General features: G+C 42.9%; 1 protein-coding gene across 7 annotated transcripts in view; it reads left to right on the top strand.

Annotated features, from left to right (window-relative positions):
• Positions 1-1,274: 1,274 nt before the first annotated feature.
• Positions 1,275-20,263, top strand: part of MUC13 (mucin 13, cell surface associated) — a 109,342-nt gene continuing 90,353 nt past the window's right edge. For all 7 annotated transcript variants that reach the window (XM_030210529.1, XM_030210533.1, XM_030210531.1 and 4 more), the window contains exons 1-2: positions 1,275-1,391; positions 11,689-11,742. In XM_030210529.1, coding sequence (XP_030066389.1) covers positions 1,334-1,391; positions 11,689-11,742 — 112 coding nt within the window. In that variant the 5' untranslated portion in view covers positions 1,275-1,333. The remainder of the gene's footprint in view (positions 1,392-11,688; positions 11,743-20,263) is intronic.

Raw genomic sequence — 20,263 nt, forward strand, 5'->3', positions numbered from 1 at the left:
CACTGTCCCCTTAGTGACCACCTTGAAAATCCTTCAAGCATGGGCATTTTCATGGGAGGGGGTCATACTTATATAGTACCTCAAAGCTGAGGTCTCCAAACCTGCAAAGAGAAGGACCACATAGATGTTCCAAATCACCATGAGGGCCGGAGGGAGCCCTTCGGAGTTGGCTGGATGGAAGGACCCCTTTGTAATTTGTTGCCACGCTGTATAACCATTGTCATCTTTGGTTGGTGGAGTCTGGGCTTGTTGCTTTTGATGCTATTACACATGAAAATAAAGTAAAACCTCTGCCATATTCTGGATTTAATCATGGTCAGAAAAAGTATGTTGGGCCACAAAAATGAACTCCATGGGCCTTATCCAGCCTACAGGCCATAGTTTGGGGACTCCTGCCTCAGGAGCCTACTATTTCATGATCACTGTCATTCAGGTCGGCACCTACCCAGATTATTTTCCTGTTCCAAACAGCTTACAGGTCAATATTCAGCCAGCAATGGCCAATGTAATTTTAAGCACTGACCACCACCGGCTAAATTAGACGTGGATATTCAATGCCAGGTCACCATTCTTTGCCCATGTAGCCCCCCCTTTGGAAATACGTGCTATGTAAATCAAACAGGTATTTACAGAAGAGTGCTTAGGTGGAATTTTGACATTTGCAGAACTCTGTACACCCATACGCAGGTAAATACTATTATTCTAAACATTTATGTGTGCAATGGACGCATCAACGTCAGCACCTATGTTTTAGAATTGCCTCCAATGTAACCAGCTAGATTATAGCTGAAAGTCGCATTCATTTACCTGACTAAACACAGTCAGCTAGATTTAATCCAGGTACCCCTGTACACAGTGCTGGCTTAACGTTTCTTTCTAACACAGAAAATTAGCACTAGCTGGTTAAGTTACGGGCCCCAACCCAACAACGTTCCCAGGTTCAGATAGATCTGGTTGAGTATTGGCCCCAAAGATGTTGAAGGACTTGCCCCAGGTTTCGCAGTACCAGGTGGATACTGAAATGAGGTCTGTGTTGCAGCTGTTGCCCCATGTTATAATCCCACTCAGTACTTTCACACAGGACAGACAGAATGATCTCATTGCGTGTCCTTCATTTCGCATATAACTTAGGTAAATCCTTGCATGTTTACAGTCATTACTGAGCAAGAATCATGGGATCAGGAAGAAGGTGTAATATATTGTATTCAAATTACTTTTTATACTTCTGACGTTAACTAGAAGATGCACTTTGGACTTTTTATGATGTTATTAAGCAAGGCAGCCTTGGGAAGGAGAGCAGTTTCCTTTAGTATTACCTCCGGGCACTGACAAAATGAGGAGCAGCATTGTACTTCTTCTTTTGTGTAACCTGGTGTTTTGTAATTTGCAAGGTAAGAACTTTCAACAGGTGCTTTGGACTAGAAGCAATTATACAGTGGCTGTAATCTAGGAAGGGGGTGACTACCTCAGCCTTCCATTTGCTTTTCTACCTGCAGCCTTCTGGGTTTGGCGATCTGGTTAACCTTGGATCATCTGTTTCTTGTTTTGGTTGAATGAAATCTGAAGGTATGTGGCTGAGTGACTTTGGAAGCTCTCACTGTTAAAAGCTAGTGTGCACCCGCTTTCGGGCAGGACTGCAGCAGAATTGCTGTCAGACAGACAGCCTGCCAATTATCAGAAGAGGCCGAGGCACACCAAGATGGCTGACTCGACTCTTCTTTGGCGAGGGGAAAATGCTCCAGTTTAGTAAAAACTGAGTTGGAGCAGAGTCCAGCCACCTTTCAAATAAATTAGCTTTTAATTTTTAATAAAAATAGATATTATATTCCAAGCATAGAAGCTTGACACACGGATAGAGATATTAACATTTTCCATTAAAAAACTAATATCGGTATATTTTTCTTTCTTGAAAATATCAGTGTCTACAAGCTCCTCGATACATATGTGAGTAAGCGCTTTTGTGTTTATGAAGCTCAAGATGTGTTTACTTCGAAAAGGACACGAGGCTCAGATTGATGGTCCAGGGGCTGTGCTATTCTGTCAGGCAGAAAATCTAGGTTCACTTCCCAGGTCATGGTTTTCCTCCTCAAGCTAACTTGGGCTGAAGATGTGACAGAGGCAGTATTCCCTGAGGGACAAAAGTCTCAGTTATTGCTCAACATTGACACCTGATGATGACTAGACTTAGGTTCACAACAACAGGGGTCTGGATGGAGCCCTGGCATGTGTCCCTCAAATGAGGACTGTCATCACAGAAACTGATCTCAGTTGGGAACTAGATATAAAATACCCCGGGTGGTAGCCCTCATGGCACCATAGCCCAATGAAAGCCAACTCCAACTGAAGTGCAGCAGCATGAAGCTGTTGCTTCTCCCCCCCCCCCCCCCCCCCCCCCCACAAAGAAATCTCAGGATAAACTTGCAGTTGGGTTAATTACATAGAATATTGTGGTGTTATCATTCTTGAATACATACAATAATTTACCATATGGTATACTGGTACTCCACGGCATTATGATTAGGTGTATCAGGCTTCAGAGTGGTAGAACACTTAAGGCTGTCAATTTGAGGTCAGCCAGTTCATTTTGGAGTATAAAATGTTTGAGTTGGAGGTAGTCTAAAAAAGGAAGCCACACAAAGTGTGGAGGTGCACTTAATCCCCACGAAACAATACAGGAAGAAAAAAGAGAAGAGTGGGGGAAGATAGGCTCTTTCCAATCAATAAGGTAGACGTATATTTGAAAAAAGTATCATGTTTATTATAACAGGTCGACTCGACACAGCCGTGTTTTGGCGACGTAGCGCCTTCTTCAGGAGTCTTCCAACCAGGGGCGTATCTGCGTGGGGCCTCAGGGGCCTGGGCCCCCGCAGATTTTGCCCTGGACCCCCCTACCGCCATCAACCCTCCCCCGCTGCCGTTCTTACTTTTGCTGGCGGGGGACCCCAACCCCCGCCAGCCGAGGTCTGCTTCCACCTGCCGCTGCCGTAAAAACGTCTTCTTCAGCCGGCGGGGGACCCCAAACCCCCGCCAGCCACCCCGCGGTGTTTAAACTTCATCTTCGGCCTCCGTGGCCGTGCTGCTGTGATAGGCGCTGTTGAAATCCACTTCGGAGTCTGACGTCGCAGCACGTACAACGTACAACGATGTCAGACTCCGAAGTGGATTTCAACAGCGCCTATCACAGCAGCACGGCCACGGAGGCCGAAGATGAAGTTTAAACACCGCGGGGCGGCTGGCGGGGGTTTGGGGTCCCCCGCCGGCTGAAGAAGACGTTTTTACGGCAGCGGCAGGTGGAAGCAGACCTCGGCTGGCGGGGGTTGGGGTCCCCCGCCAGCAAAAGTAAGAACGGCAGCGGGGGAGGGTTGGCGGCGGGAGGGGGGTGGAGAGAGTCATTGGTGGCGGTGGGGGCTTGGCGGTGGCGGCGGCGGCGGCGGGGGGGGCTAAAATGTGCCCCCTTCCTCTGGCTCTGGCCCCCCCTACCGCCGGAGTCCAGATACGCCCCTGCTTCCAACAGTATATCGAGTACTTGAGTACTTTGGACGTGTCACTACACCTCGCTTGCTGTATGCATTTCTGTTACTTCTCTGAAAGAGAAGGAACTGCATGTCCTTCAAAATTGTTTTTCTTGGAGTATTAAACACTCAAGTACTCGATATACTGTTGGAAGACTCCTGAAGAAGGCGCTACGTTGCCGAAACACGGCTGTGTCGAGTCGACCTGTTATAATAAACATTATACTTTTTTCAAATATACGTCTCCCTTATTGATTGGAAAGAGCCTATCTTCCCCCACTCTTCTCTTTTTTCTTCCTGAGTTGGAGGTACCAAAGAGTAGTAGTAAATGAAGTTCACTCTGATGAAAGGAATTTTACCAATGGTGTGCCACAGGGATGAAACCTTGGTATGGTACTTTTCAATATTTTTGTATGCAATAATGCAGAAAGGCAGTGGGAAAATTCAAAAACCAAAATATGGAACAGAGTAAACTATCTGGACGGTGTGGATAACATGAGGAAGAATCTAGAGAAATTTGAGGAATGCTTTTCTGTTCGGTGGCTAAAATTTAATGCTAAAAAAATGTAGCGTTATGCATATGGGCAGCAAAATCCGAAGGGTGTGGTTCACTATAGGGGATGACGTTCTGTGCATGAAAGAAAAGCAGGATTTGGGGGTAAATGCATTGATGATCTTAAGGTGGTCAAACAGGTACAGTAAATAAGCAATGGTAAAGTCAGAAGGCTGCTTAGGAGGATAGGGACAGAAATGGCCAGCAGGAAAAAAGTGGTGATAGTTAGTACATAAGTATTGCCATACTGGGGAAGACCAAAGGTCCATCGAGCCCAGCATCCTGTTTCCAACAGTGCCCAATCCAGGTCACAAATACCCGGCAAGATTCCAAAAATGTACAAAACATTTTACACTGCTTATCCCAGAAATAGTGGATTTTCCCCAAGTCCATTTAATAATGGTCTATGGACTTTTCCTTTAGGAAGCCGTCCAAACCTTTTTTTAAACTCCGCTAAGCCAACTGCCTTTACCACATTCTCTGGCAACGAATTCCAGAGTTTAATTACACGTTGAGTGAAGAAATATTTTCTCCAATTCGTTTTAAATTTACTACATTGTAGCTTCATCGCATGCCCCGATTTAGTCCTAGTATTTTTGGAAAGCATGAACAGACGCTTCACATCTACCCGTTCAACTCCACTCATTATTTTAAAGACCTCTATCATATCTCCCCTCAACTGCCTTTTCTCCAAGCTGAAGAGCCCTAGCCGCTTTAGCCTTTCCTCATAGGGAAGTCGTCCCATCCCCTTTATCATTTTCGTCGCCCTTCTCTGCACCTTTTCTAATTCCACTATATCTTTTTTGAGATGCGGCGACCAGAATTGAACACAATATTCGAGGTGCAATCGCACCATGGAGCGATACAAAGGCATTGTAACATCCTCATTTTTGTTTTCCATTCCTTTCCTAATAATACCTAACATTCTATTTGCTTTCTTAGCTGCAGCAGCACACTGAGCAGAAGGTTTCAACGTATCATCAACGACGACACCTAGATCCCTTTCTTGGTCCGTGACTCCTAACGTGGAACCTTGCATGACGTAGCTATAATTCGGGTTCCTCTTTCCCACATGCATCACTTTGCACTTGCTCACATTAAACATCTATGTATAGTTCTGGAGACTGCACCTTCAAAAGGATAATTCATCTAAAAGCTAATTTGTCTAAAGGATAATTGGTCTAAAAGTTAAATAATCAAGATAAAGATGTGAAGTCATGCATTCGCCATATGGCAGATAACTTTTTAAAGTCAATAATGAGAATACACCATATGCTTTAAACTAATTAAGGCATCAACCCTGGAAGCCACTTGGTGTTGTAATACAATAGGTAAAAATGTAACTGAATATAAAAGAGATGCAAAGTCTCAAGTGTTTGATGTGGAAGAGTAAAGACTTCAGTCATGAATAAATGTGTTAAGTTATTAAAAAATTTGCTTAGGAAGCCGATTATTACTTATGACTGTGACTCTGAAGTAGGCCTGTTTATGAATGAGATGAAAACAAAAGAAGGAACTGAAATTGTATGTTACAATTCTATGAAAGTAGAAATTGTTATAAAAGTTTATACTTCAAGTAGAGGAGTGTGGTAGCCGTGTTAGTCCACTCTTAAGGTTATCAATAGAAATCAAACAAAATAAAACATGGAAAAGAAAATAAGATGATACCTTTTTTATTGGACATAACTTAATACATTTCTTGATTAGCTTTCGAAGGTTGCCCTTCTTCGTCAGATCGGAAATAAGCAAATGTGCTAGCTGACAGTGTATATAAGTGAAAACATTCAAGCATTACTATGACAGTCTGACAGGGTGGGAGGATGGGGGTGGGTAGGAGGTATGCATGGGGACATCAAAGCATATCATTGTGAGTGTGGATAGGTGAGGGGTGGGGTGATCAACCCACCCCATCCTCCCACCCTGTCAGACTGTCACAGTAATGCTTGAATGTTTTCACTTTATATACACTGTCAGCTAGCACATTTGCTTATTTCCGATCTGACGAAGAAGGGCAACCTTCGAAAGCTAATCAAGAAATGTATTAAGTTATGTCCAATAAAAAAGGTATCATCTTATTTTCTTTTCCATGTTTTATTTTGTTTGATTTCTATTGATACTTCAAGTATAAAATCCAGAACTGCAGTTGATGTTCAGTTAGTGCAAAAAAAGTGGTGTTTGAGGTAAAATATTTCAGTTAAATTGCAACTGTTACAGTGGATATATTAAGGAATGGAATTCTGCGACTTGGTAGATTCAGAAAACGGGAAAGAGAAATTAGTTACTCAAGGTTATCTTCTGTGCTTGTGACATAAGTGTGTCAGAAAGATGATAGGAGAAATGGCTTAATACTGGAGATGCGAAGATAGAAAGTGTAATGGGTCAGCAGTCATAATAATCATTAATGGCCAGCATCAGCTACAAACGTTTGGCATAGAAGACTGGAAGTGTTGGTTGGAAGAGTACATATTGGAGTTTATAAATTGTTGAATTGTAGAAAGAGCAGAAAGATGTTGAAGGACAGATGGAAGGAGAGGAAGAAAAAAAAACCCCTACGCAATCCAACAAAAGAGAACCAAAAAAAGTAGGATCGTGTAATAGGCCTCCTAGGTAGAGTCAACAAGATGGATCCAGTGTACACCAGAGAAAAATCTTTATTAAAGCACAAATCTTAAGCACAGACTCGACACGGACCCATGTTTCGGCATAAAGCCTGCCTCAGGAGTTACAAAAAACTTGACCCCACGCATATTTTGCTCAAACGTCGACACTTTGCCAGTAGTGGTTTCAAGGGTTTTTATGACTCCTGAGGCAAGTTTCACATGAGTCCGTGTTGAGTCTGCGCTTAAGATTTGTGCTTTAATAAGGATTTTCCTCTGACGTCCACTATATCTATCTTACTGACTCTAATTAGGAGGCCTGTTCCACTACCCTACTTTTTATGGTTCTCTTTTGAAGACAGAAGGAATGCTTAATACGAGGAGAGCAATGAAAGAAACAGAAAAATGATGAAAAAGGCTGTGGAGATTGTATTATGTCCATTTTTGCACAGTGAGCCTCTACAATATTCTGGATTTTCTACATGGCATTGCCCACAATCTGGCTTTTAGAACAACATTGACAAACTTTTGTGCATTTAATTTTCTCCTATTAACTTTCTTCACTCATATATATGTTTATAATATTAACTTCTTTCATAAAGTTTGTGTGCTAATCTTTCTGTGTCTTGCTGTAGTTTTTTCTTATAAACTTACATTGATTTTTACATCAGTATCCTGTCTCCTATGTTGTTTAGACCAATTGAGCCATCAATTGTAACATTAGCCCAATTGTTTCTTAGACCCAATGACCCATTAGCCATTGTGTATTGTAGACCAACTGTCCATTAAATGAGCTGTCATTAGACAAATTGTCAGGGACCCCTTTTCCTATGTCATCCTACACCCTCACAAGTAACATAGTAACATAGTAGATGACGGCAGAAAAAGACCTGCACGGTCCACCCAGTCTGCCCAACAAGATAAACTCACATGTGCCATTTTTTGTGTATACCTTACCTTGATTTGTACCTGTCTTTTTCAGGGCACAGACCGTATAAGTCTGCCCAGCACTATCCCCGCCTCCCAACCACCAGCCCTGCCTCCCACCACCGTAAAGTAAAGTGAACTCAAAATTTTAAAAAGAGTGAAGGGGCAAGTGTAATTCTGAATTTCTGCCATAAAGACAGAAAAAAAACCTGGTGTCAGTTGTGCCCTTTACTGTGAAGGAGCATGGGAAAAGAGACAGTACTTGGAGGCTTGCTATTTCCTGATGCAGGGAAATCACCTTGGATGCCATAAACCTTAATGATGGCCTTCAGCTCTCCCTCTGTGCTGAATTAGAGACAGAAATATATTATTGGAAAACTGAGGCATTTGTACTTTGGTCACTGCCCAGATATTGATCGCTGACCATAAGTAAAATCTGAGGGCGTCCAAAGGTGACAGGTTGGCATCAAGAGAAATTTGAAATGAAGGGTCATTTTTCTGACTGCCCACTCCAAATAAAGCAACCTAGAGAGGAAGTAAGAATTAGAATGAATTGCACTAGTGCAGATCTGTAGGGACATGCTCTGTGACTCAGCATCTAAGGGAGAGAATCGGGCAGTGTGTGTTGTGACCTGGGAGCAATGGACATTGACCTAGTGCTTAAAGAAGAATGCACTTCCAAGTAGTGGTGGAAAGTGTTTTGTCTGTAAGAGAAAGGTTTAAATCAGTTCATATTTATCACCCACGTTTTTTATGGAAGCTCAAGGTGAGCTACAGAGTAACACAGCAGACAAATTAGGCTTATGTAAAATCATACAATGCACATCATAAATGAAAGCATATCATAATTCATAAAATATATAAAGTAAAGAAAAGTTATTTTAAAAAAAAACATAAAACACAAGTTATAATATTCAGAATGAGATTTAAAAAAGGAGGCAAATTAGTGAAAATAAAAAAATGATCAAGCCAGTATTTAAGTTTCATGGTCAGCATTTGTATTGTTTTAATTTAATTATACACAGATATTCACACCGCTACCCAGCTAGCGAGCAGCACTGAATATCATGCAGAGCAGGGAGTACGACAGATATCTAGATAGTAGCAATATTCAAACCACAATCTAGATACCTAACTAGATACGACTAGGGTAGAATATTTCTGGCCTACCTTTAACCAGAAACTGTTCTGAATATCGCTGCTTTCTGGATAACTAGCAGCTCCACCCATTCACTGCTTTGGTACTTTCTGGCTAGTGTTGATATATGTATTTACTGCAGCACCACTACCTGTATGAGTCACAGCAGCAACAGTGATCTCCGCCCCATCCTACCCCAGCAACACCCCACCTAAGCTGAAACGACAACCAGCAACAGGCCTGTATGCATACCATGGGGACACTGAAAACAAGATATATTTTCATGACCTTTCAATGGCTCTCTGTGAGTGTCAGTGAAAATAATACAAATAGGATTACGTTTTTCTGCAAAATATTTGCAAGGCTGAATCTCTCTTCTTTTGTGGTTTTTGCTTCTGGAAAATATTTTGCCCATCTCGTCTGCTCAGGCTCTAATTACCTCTGATTGGATTAAAAATTTTACACTTTTTAAGGTACATTTCATATCAGGCAATAGAATCTATAGACAGTCAATCAATTATCTATCTATCTATCTATCTATCTATCTATCTATCTATCTATCTGTCTGTCTGTCTGTGTGTATGTGTGTTTATAATTTGTGTGTGTATGTTTACAATTTGGGATTACCAAGTTTCAGCAATTCACAATAAAAATTGAGAGAAATATATACTTAAGAAAAGAACTCTATATCAAGATGGGAAAAGTGCAATACTCACACAACATAAAATCCAAATAATTGTTAATAACAGCATCAACCAAGGTCAACATGTCAGAACTAACCAGTATCAAAAGCCACCACAAATAAATAAGTTTTTAACCTCAATTTAAATTGAGTAAGCAAAGTTTCTGAGTGTAGGGTCAAAAGTAAATTATTCCACAGTGCCAAGAAAAAGAAAGCACTATCCCTTGTGGATTCTCAGTGAGCTTTTTTGGGCTGCGGAAGCACCAATCTGTGGTCACCGAGGAACGTAAAATGTGTGCCGGAGCATATGGTATAGTTAAACTAGACAGTCTTGAGCCCCATCACAAAGGGCCTTGAAATCTAGGATCAAGATCTTAAAATTGGACCCTAAACTGAACAGGCAGCCAATGAAGACTTTGAAAAAGAGGAGTAATGTGATCCTGCGACTTGGCTTTACAGAAGAAATGAATGGTAGTGTTCTGTAATGTTTGTAGTCTTTTCAGACTGGCCTGAGATATACTCGCATAGACCACATTACAATAGTCTAAACGGGAGATGAGAAAAGCATGATATAAAGTATGCAAAGGCATCAGTCTCCAAAAAATTGTGATCAGAATGCAATTGGCATAAGGCATAAAAACCCGAATGTAAGACCAAGGAAACCTATTGCAAAAAAAATAAGGTGTGAATCTAAAGTGACACCCAAATAATATAATGAATCCATTGGAGTTAATGGTTTACCCAAAAGAACTGGGACCGTGGAAGGAACCAGTGATCCAGCAGGCAGTTCTTTTATCCACATTCAAAATCAACCTATTGAACCTCATTCAGTTTACGATGCTATCCAAGCATACTTGTAGGAAGCAAAGGTCAATAGCTAAAGAGTTTAGATAGAAGAGATATAAAAGGACTGGAACAAAGTAGCCAGGAGGCTTAAGAGGATGTTGAATAAGAGGGGAGAGGGGATAGACCCTGACCCTGACTTCCTGAGAAAGCGTGTTTGCATACAGAGAAGAGGAGAAAGCAAAGGGAGAGGGGGAAGGATCTATGTCTTGTACATCTCCCTACATTCACCCCCACACACAACCCAACCGCTTCTTCCTACAGACAAACCAACCTCTAAAACCTACACCCCACACATACACCTTCACTTCTTCACACACACAAACTCCTCCACCCACCCATAAATATCCCCCATGCCATCCTGTGCACCCAAATCCCACCCTGCATGTACACATACACCCTGTGCACACAGACATGCCATCACTCCAACGCACAGTCCATATTCCCAACACCCCCACATGTACCCCTCCCTCCACACACACACACACACCACTTGCATCCCACATGACAAATACCCACACATCCACAACCACCCCTGTTACAACCTTCCGGTAGATCCATATTCCTCCTATTATTCTACTGAGATAGACCACCACAGTCCTCCCACTGAGTCCTTCAAACCAACATGCCAACAGTGGAAGGGGAAAGGTACCACCTACTGCATTTGCCTCAAACACTCAATCTGATAATTCAAACAGATTTTGATGTCTAAGCAGGCGTGAACCTCCAATTAGGCCAGGGGTTCTCAACCCAGTCCTCGGGACACACCTATCCAGTCAGGCTTTCAGGATACCTACAATGAATATGTATGAGATAAATTTGCATGCCCTACCTCCCTCGTTTGCAAATTTATCTCATGCATATTCATTGTGGGTATCCTGAAAACCTGACTGGCTAAGTGTGTCCCGAGGACTGGGTCGACAGCCTTTGCATGAGGCAAACTAGTTAGCTGCCTACATGCGGCTGCCCTATAGGGACAGACACTGTTTAACCAAACGTGTTCCAGCAGCTAAAGGGTCTGTTGGCTGATGTGTGGTCTCTCAGGGACTCCCTCAGGCTGGTCATGATCTTAAAGTGGGTAGCTGGCTCTTTAAATGCCCATTGGGAGCAGGGTGGAGTAAACACTTAGCAGTGTGAAGGATGTGCAAACAAAGAAATGCTTACTTTTCAACATATTTTATTAAGCTTAAATTTTATTGAAAGATTTTACAGCTAAGAACACACGGGTCAGTGTTCAGCTAGGGCAATCAGCATTTTTAAAATGCCAGCCACCACAGATGAATTAAATCTGAATATTCAGAGTTGTAAGTTCATGACTTGAAAATTTGAAATCAAAGTCCTAATTAACAAATTAAATTAACGTTTATCTTCCAGATGCATTTTTAAAAGGTTTTAAAGAAATGCACATGCTAAAGACACGTTTTATTCTCTTTAAGATGCACAGGCTAACACAACAACCAGTGACAGCACTGCTACAGCAAGCAGCCCAGGTAAGAGTAACAATAAAATCGACTCATTATAAAATGAAATGATTGGAATAGTTTGTGTTGGCGTCTCAAGTGACGGGAAGAAAAAAAGATTATGGCTTTGGTCTCTTTTGAGAAAAAACTTGCTTGGTTGGTTTCAACCCAAACTTCACATTTCCAGACAATAATCCTAAACAGACATCACTGAAAATACAGTTCTAGTATGTTAAGAAAATGTCCTGACTCAAGCCCCCTTTTGAGTTGTGTGTCGTAAGAATTGCTTGTGGGTTTTTCCAGAATAGTGCCTAGCAAGATGTACTTAACCCTCCACTGCCCCTGGTACAAATAAGTACCTGAACATACTATCCTGCCTATTTTCGAAAGAGAAAAACGCCTGTAGTGTGACCTAAATCGGGAGATATCTCGCAAAGGCGCCCAAATCGGTATAATCGAAAGCCGATTTTGGGCGTTTCCAACTGCACTCCGTCGCGGAAACAAATAAAGTTGACGGGGACGTGTCGGAGGCGTGGTGGAGGCGGAACTGGGGCGTGGTTATCAGCCGAGGAGAGATGGGCGTCTTTAGCTGATAATCGAAAAAAAAAAAGGCGTTTTTACCGTGATTTTGGGTCACTTTTTTTGGACCCTTTTTTTTCACGAACAAGTCCCAAAAAAGTGCTCCAACTGCCCGGACTCCCCCAGTAGTCACTAACCCCCTCCCACCAAAAAAACCCCCACTTTACAAACTTTTTTTCCAGCCTGTATGCCAGCCTCAAATGCTGTACCCACCTCCATGACAGCAGAATGTGTTCAATCCTGTCACAGCCTTTCCCTGGGTCAGATGTGGCTCTCGGGTGCAGTACAGGGTCACATCAGCATTGCATTGTGGTGGGTGTAGGGTATTGGGCTCCATGATTTCATTAGCTTGTGTTACAGTCTCACGATGTTGGTAGTTGGTAGGCTCTTCTCCCATGGTGCTTTTCCCCCTGCCTACTGGGTCAGAGTGTGCCCTGTTGTGTTTCCTGTTGTAGTCCATGCGGTAGTGGCCATTTTTGTAAGCCAGTTTTAGTTCCCTTTCCTGTGTTAGCCATGTTACAGAACTTAGTTCTTACCTCGAATGTGGCTGAAAGAGGGCATTGTACACCGTTCTGCCAGCTCTGACCTACTGCTCATCTCAGTACCAGGGAGACTCGTTGCCAGTGGGGCACAACCTCTGATCTGCAGTTAACTGTGAGTAAACGTGGTTATTCCAATAAAGGACTTTTTCGGAGAGATTAGTCTTCAGGTGTCAACTGGTGGGCCAATGTTATACAGCAGCAACAAGTCCTAGAGGCCTGCGTGTATGCAGGTCCCTGGAGCACTTTTAGTGGGTACCGCAGTGCACTTCAGGCATGTGGACCCAGGCCCATCCCCCCCCCCCCCCCCCACCTGCAACACTTGTGCTGGTAAATGGGAGGCTTCCAAAACCCACTGTACCCACATGTAGGTGCCCCCTTTACCCCTAAGAACTATGGTAGTGTTGTACATTTGTGGGTAGTGGGTTTTGGGGGAGGGGGGTTGGGAGCTCAGCACCTGTAGTAGGGGAGCTATGCATGTGGGAGCTTTTTCTGAAGTCCACCGCACTGACCTAGGGTGCCCAGTTGGTGTCCTGGCATATCAGGGGGGCCAGTGTACTACGAATCGTGGCCCCTCCCACAACCAAATGGCTCGGATTAGGACGTTTTTGAGCTGGGTGTTTTTAGTTTCCATTATCACTAAAAAAAACAAACGCCCAGCTCAAAAACATCCATTTTTTCGAAAATATGGTTCGGCCCGCCCCTTCACGGACCCATTCTCAGAGATAAACGCCCATGGAGATAGGCGTTTCCGTTCGATTATGCCCCTCTATGTAAACCGCTTTGAATGTAGTTGTAAAAACCACAGAAAGGCGGTATATCAAGTCCCATTTCCCTTTCCCTCCCCCCGCCCCTTCACAAAAATCCAAAAATAGTTGCTATTAGCATTCAATTATAGGCGCTAATTGGCTCGTTAGCCAATTTAGTTACGTGGAGAACTAGAATACCTTGCAATTTTGCGCACAGAAATTTGTACACCATGATACTCTCTTTGCTGCTTCCCCTGAATTTATAATTCTCAGTGTGTAATTCCAGTGGTGAATGTTTCCGGAAGCATCTACTTTTACATCAAGAGAAACACTATGGGAGAAATTCTATAAATTGGCACCAAGATGTCGGTGCCACAATGGGATGCACCTACTACCATTTCAATAACGGCTTCAGGGTGTGCCTAAGCATATACAGAATAGTAGCGCAAAGCTGTGTTGGCTCCGTGAAACTTAGGCATGCCAGCGTATATTGTTGGCCAATTTGGGGAACATTCTTCCAGATGTATTTAAAGAGATGCGAATGTCAAAATGTTTGTCTCTTCACACAGACAGAATGGTTATCATAAAGACCAGTTGTGCCGGCATTTATGAACTATATTTCCCCATATCGTAATCCTCAGTAGACAGAGTATCAAGCTATCAAAGCACTGGGGTGCGGAATAATGGCTTTTGCCAACATTGAATTAGCTACAGATAAGCCAAGTTTTGCCTATTTCAGATTCTATTTCCGGTATCAGATGTAAATCTTGATGGTAATTTTTGGACACAATTAATTTTTTTGGCCCACTCTTTGTAAAATTGGGATTTAGATATTTATGCAATAAAACTTATAAAATACTATAAGTTCCATTGCATTGCATGCAACATTTTTACCTGATGTAAGTGGGAGCACCTAAATTTGCATGCGATGATGATGATGATGACTTACACGAATGCCGTTATAGAAAAGGCACTCCCCGTGCTGCAAAAGAATCAAAAATAGATCCTTACAAACAAATACAAATAGAAGTGCCGTGAGGTCAAGCAAAAAGACCAAAGCGTCCAAAGAATGTAAAATCACCTCAACGTAGTCATCAATATCATCTAATGCTGAAAATAAGATACACTGACTCCTCTGAAGCGCTTCCCAAAGTCACAAGTATACACTTTTTGAGGAGACAGTGTACCATATTCTCGGCATTAGAGGACTATAGTTGCTTTGTTAGCATTGAAGCTTATGTGTTGATGTGTACCATAAAAAGGAACTGAAATATTTGTCTCCTGACGCAAGCACTCTTGCTGAAACACGGTCATGTCGAGTCTTGTTCCTCCTATTGTTTTACTTACTGATTGACGGAAGCTTGACCTGTTCCCCATTTGCCCCTGGATTCTATATATAGTGACTAAAGTTACACGTGCAAATTGGCACACGTAGAGGGGCATAATCGAACGGGGCGCCCATCTCTAAGGTCAGCACCGCGAAGGGGCGGGGCATCCCGTATTATCGAAACAAAATGGGCATCCATCTTTCGTTTCGATAATACAGTTGGGGCCGGCTAAATCTCAATATTTAGGTCGACCTTAGAGATGGGAGGCCTCGGTTTTTGCCGATAATGGAAACCGAGGACGCCCATCTCAAAAACAACCAAATCCAAAGCATTTGGTCGTGGGAGGAGCCAGCATTCATAGTGCACTCCCCCTGACATGCCAGGACACCAACCGGGCAACCTAGGGGGCACTGCAGTGGACATCACAAATTGCTCCCAGCTGCATAGCTTCCTTACCTTGTGTGCTGAGCCCCCCCCCCCCCAAAACCCACTACCCACAATTCTACACCACTACCATAGCCCTTAGGGATGAAGGGGGGCACCTACATGTGGGTACAGTGGGTTTTGGAGGGTTCACATTTACCACCACAAGTGTAACAGGTGGGGGGGGGGGATGGGCCTGGGTCCGCCTGTCTGAAGTGCACTGCATCCACTAAAAACTGCTCCAGGGACCTGCATACTGCTGTGATGGAGCTGGTATGACATTTGAGGCTGGCATAGAGGCTGGCACAAAATGTGTTTTAATTTTTTTTGTGGGTGGGAAGGGGTTGGTGACCACTGGGGGAGTAAGGAGAGGTGATTCCCGATTCCCTCTGGTGGTCATCTGGACAGTTCGGGCACCTTTTCGAGGCTTGGTCGTGAAAAAAAAGGCACCAAGTAAAGTCGGCCAAATGCTCGTCAGGGACGCCCTTCTTTTTTCCATTATCGGCCGAGGACAGCCATCTCTTAACCACGCCCCCGTCCCGCCTTCGGTACACTGCCGACACGTCCCCTTGAACTTGGCGTCCCTGCAACGGAAAGCAGTTGAGGGCGGCCAAAATTGGCTTTTGATTATGCCGATTTGGCCGACCCTGAGAGAAGGGCGCCCATCTCCCAATTTGTGTAGGAAGATGGGCGCCCTTCTCCTTCGAAAATAAGAAGGATAGCTGATTTGTACGCATAACTTACTTGATTAATGAGCCAATCAGCACCAATAATTGGATGTTAAGAAGCAATTTTTTCAGCACTGATTTTTTAGGTGTTATCTCTTGGATTCTATATAGCGTGCTTAGCGTTCCATGCCAAACTCCAAGTGGATTCCATAACAGCGTGTGCAACTTAATTGGCTTAACAAGCCAATCAGCACTGTTAACAGCACTTAACAGCAATAATGAGCATTAATTGACAATAATTAGAATTTACTCGCACAAATCTCTAAGCATATTCTGTAATACAGAGCGCCTAAATTGTAATGCACGCAGGCAAAAAGGGATGTGGTTATAGGCAGGGAAATGGGCATTTCATGGGCATTCTAAAATTTACGTGAATATGGCTCAGTGCACCTAAATCTACGTGCCAGGATTTACGCCATATTTTCATTGGTGTAAATGGACGCACATAGTTTTAGGCACTGGGGTATCAACTAAGCATATTCCATATACTGTACCTAAATCTAGGCTCCACTTACAGAACATGCTTAGGCGGAAATGTTTTTTATTTTCAGGCGCGCATAATGGACGCGCGCCACGTGGCATTTGACGTGCGTAGGTCATTACCGGCCGGATTCTTTACCGCTAGGTCAATGGCTGGCAGTAAGGTCTCAGACCCAAAATGGACGCGCAGCAAATTTGATTTTGCCACAAGTCCATTTTCGGCAAAAAAAAAGGCCTTTTTTACAGGCGCGCTGAAAAATAGATTGGCGCGCACCCAAAACGCGCGCCTACACTACCGCAAGCCATTTTTCAGCACGCCTTAGTAAAAGGACCCCTGAGTAACCACCCATTCTCACGTCAACAACTTCTATGACAAGCATTCCAGATATGCATATCAAATAGATAGAACTGAAAAATGAGCTTGCGGAGTTACTGCTAGTGATATGCAATTTATCCTTAAAATCGAGCTTGGTACCGGAAGATTGGAGGGTGGCCAATGTAATGCCCATTTTTAAAAAAGGCTCCAGGGGAGATCCGAGAAATTATAGGCCGGTGAGTCTGACATCGGTGCCAGAGAAAATGGTAGAGGCTATTATTAAAAACAAAATTACAGAGCACATCCGAGGACATGGATTACTGAGACCGAGTCAGCACGGCTTTTGTGTGGAGAAATCTTGCCTGACCAATTTACTTCAATTCTTTGAAGGAGTAAACAAACATGTGGACAAAGGGGAGCCGGTTGATATTGTGTATCTGGATTTTCAAAAGGCATTTAACATGGTACCTCATGAAAGGCTACAGAGGAAATTGGAGGGTCATGGGATAGGAGGAAAAGTCCTATTGTGGATTAAAAACTGGTTGAAGGATAGGAAACAGAGAGTGGGCTTAAATGGGCAGTATTCACATTGGAGAAGGGTAGTTAGTGGGGTTCCTCAGGGGTCTGTGCTAGGACCGCTGCTTTTTAATATATTTATAAATGATTTAGAGTTGGGAGTAACTAGCGAGGTAATTAAATTTGCTGATGACACAAAGTTATTCAAAGTCGTTAACTCGCGACAGGATTGTGAAAAATTACAGAAGGATCTTACGAGACTGGGAGACTGGGCGGCTAAATGGCAGATGACGTTTAATGTGAGCAAGTACAAGGTGATGCATGTGGGAAAAAAGAACCCAAATTATAGCTACGTCATGCAAATTATAGCTACGTCATGCAAGGTTCCACGTTAGGAGTTACGGACCAAGAAAGGGATTTGGGTGTCATCGTTGATAATACACTGCTCAGTGTGCTGCTGCGGCTCGGAAAGCGAATAGAATGTTGGGTATTATTAGGAAAGGTATGGAAAACAGGTGTGAGGATGTTATAATGCCGTTATATTGCTCCATGGTGCGACCGCACCTTGAGTGTTGTGTTCAATTCTGGTCGCCGCATCTCAAGAAAGATATAGTGGAATTGGAAAAGGTGCAGCGAAGGGCAACTAAAATGATAGCGGGGATGGGACGACTTCCCTATGAAGAAAGACTAAGGAGGCTAGGGCTTTTCAGCTTGGAGAAGAGACGGCTGAGGGGAGACATGATAGAGGTATATAAAATATTAAGTGGAATGGAACAGGTGGATGTGAAGCGTCTGTTCACGCTTTCCAAAAACACTAGGACTAGGGGGCATGCGATGAAACTACAGTGTAGTAAATTTAAAACAAATCGGAGAAAAGTTTTCTTCACCTAACACGTAATTAAACTCTGGAATTCGTTGCCGGAGGTGAAGGCGGTTAGCTTGGCAGAGTTAAAAAGGGGGTTAGACGGTTTCACAAAGGACAAGTCCATAAACCGCTAATAAATGGACTTGGGAAAAAATCCACAATTCCAGGAATAACATGTGTAGAGTGTTTGTACGTTTGGGAAGCTAACGAGGTGCCCTTGGCCTGGATTGGCCGCTGTCGTGGACAGGATGCTGGGCTCGATGGACCTTGGTCTTTTCCCAGTGTGGCATTACTTATGTACTTATGTACTAAATAAATGCACATATTATAAAATGAAATGGTGGGAACTGTGTGAGATGACAGCTCAAGAGGAGACAGCAGTTTATTGCTTGGTCTGTTTTCAGCTAACATTTATTCATTTCCTCCAGAGCTACATTTGTCCATAGAATAATCACCAGCAAACAGAAAACCAAACATCATAAATGAAGAAGGAAATAATTTTTTTTCCAGTGCATAGATGCACAAAGGTTTGCTTATTTGAGACTTTAATTATCTCTGTTATAGGCAGGGCTTTTTTGAGGGGGTACTTGGGGGTACTGAGAACCAGCACCTTTTCCGTTGTCTGCTAAAATTGACCCATGGTCCCCAAGTTTTAATGAAAGAGCTTAGGCTCTACACACCAATTCTGCCTTGTCATAGGTTCTGTGACTGGTTGCAGGGGGCCTGGCTATTGTGTGGAAGGTTCTTCAGTGATCACCCCACCCCAGAAGGGTGGCCTAGCATTTGAGTACCGGCACCTTTTTCACTAGAAAAAGTGCACTGGTTATAGGAATTAGCTGCTACAGAATTATGCAGTATCTAACCATAGTTTCCATATTATAAAGTGTGGCCCCGTAAATATCACATTAGGATGAACCAATGATTTCTGAGTTTCTTTTTTAAGGTTATCAATAGAAATCAAACAAAATAAAACATGGAAAAGAAAATAAGATGATACCTTTTTTATTGGACATAACTTAATACATTTCTTGATTAGCTGTCGAAAGCTAATCAAGAAATGTATTAAGTTATGTCCAATAAAAAAGGTATCATCTTATTTTCTTTTCCATGTTTTATTTTGTTTGATTTCTATTGATAACCATAAGAGTGGACTAACACGGCTACCACACTCCTCTTTTTTAAGGTTGAAAGCCAGCGGTGGTCGTAAACACGTCTGTGGAGCTTTCCTCAAGCTACACATTTTTCCAAACCCACACTTTTCAGTTTCTAAATTCAGAACTGAAACTTTCCTATATTGTCTATAGGACTCCTGGGCAAACTCATTCCAACTGAAACTAAACACCGAAAAAACACAGTGCCTCATCCTCTCATCACAACACAACAAATACAAACCTGAAACTATAACTACCCCAGGACACACACTCCCTATCTCAGAAAGCTTAAAAATACTCGGTGTCACACTCGATCGGAGCCTCACACTAGAGAGCCAAGTAAATACGGTAATAAAGAAAATGTTCCATGCAATGTGGAAACTCAACCGAAGAACACCTTTCTTCCCGAGGGAAACTTTTCAAAACCTAATACAATCAATGGTCCTAAGCCATGCAGATTACCGTAACGGAATCTACGCGGGATGCAAAGCACAACTTACAAAAAAACTCCAAACCGCCCAAAATACAGCAGCCAGACTGATATTTGGTAAAACATGATACGAAAGTGCCAAACCCCTACGAGAAAAGATGCACTGGCTCCCAATCAAAGAAAGGACCATCTTCAAAATCTGCACCCTGGTACACAAAATCATCTACGGCGTAGTTCCAGGTTACATGACAGACCTAATAGACCTACCAATCAGAAACAGAATCAAATCATCAAGATCATACCTAAACCTACATTACCCAATCTGCAAAAGACTAAAATACAAAACAACCCACGCATCCAACTTCTCCTACGTAAGTGCACAACTATGGAACGGACTCCCAAGCACAGTGAGAACAATCCAAGACCACCTAAATTTCAGAAAATCAC

The sequence above is a fragment of the Microcaecilia unicolor genome, chromosome 7 (assembly GCF_901765095.1).
Source record: "Microcaecilia unicolor chromosome 7, aMicUni1.1, whole genome shotgun sequence".
In the NCBI taxonomy this organism is placed as follows: Eukaryota; Metazoa; Chordata; class Amphibia; order Gymnophiona; family Siphonopidae; genus Microcaecilia; species Microcaecilia unicolor.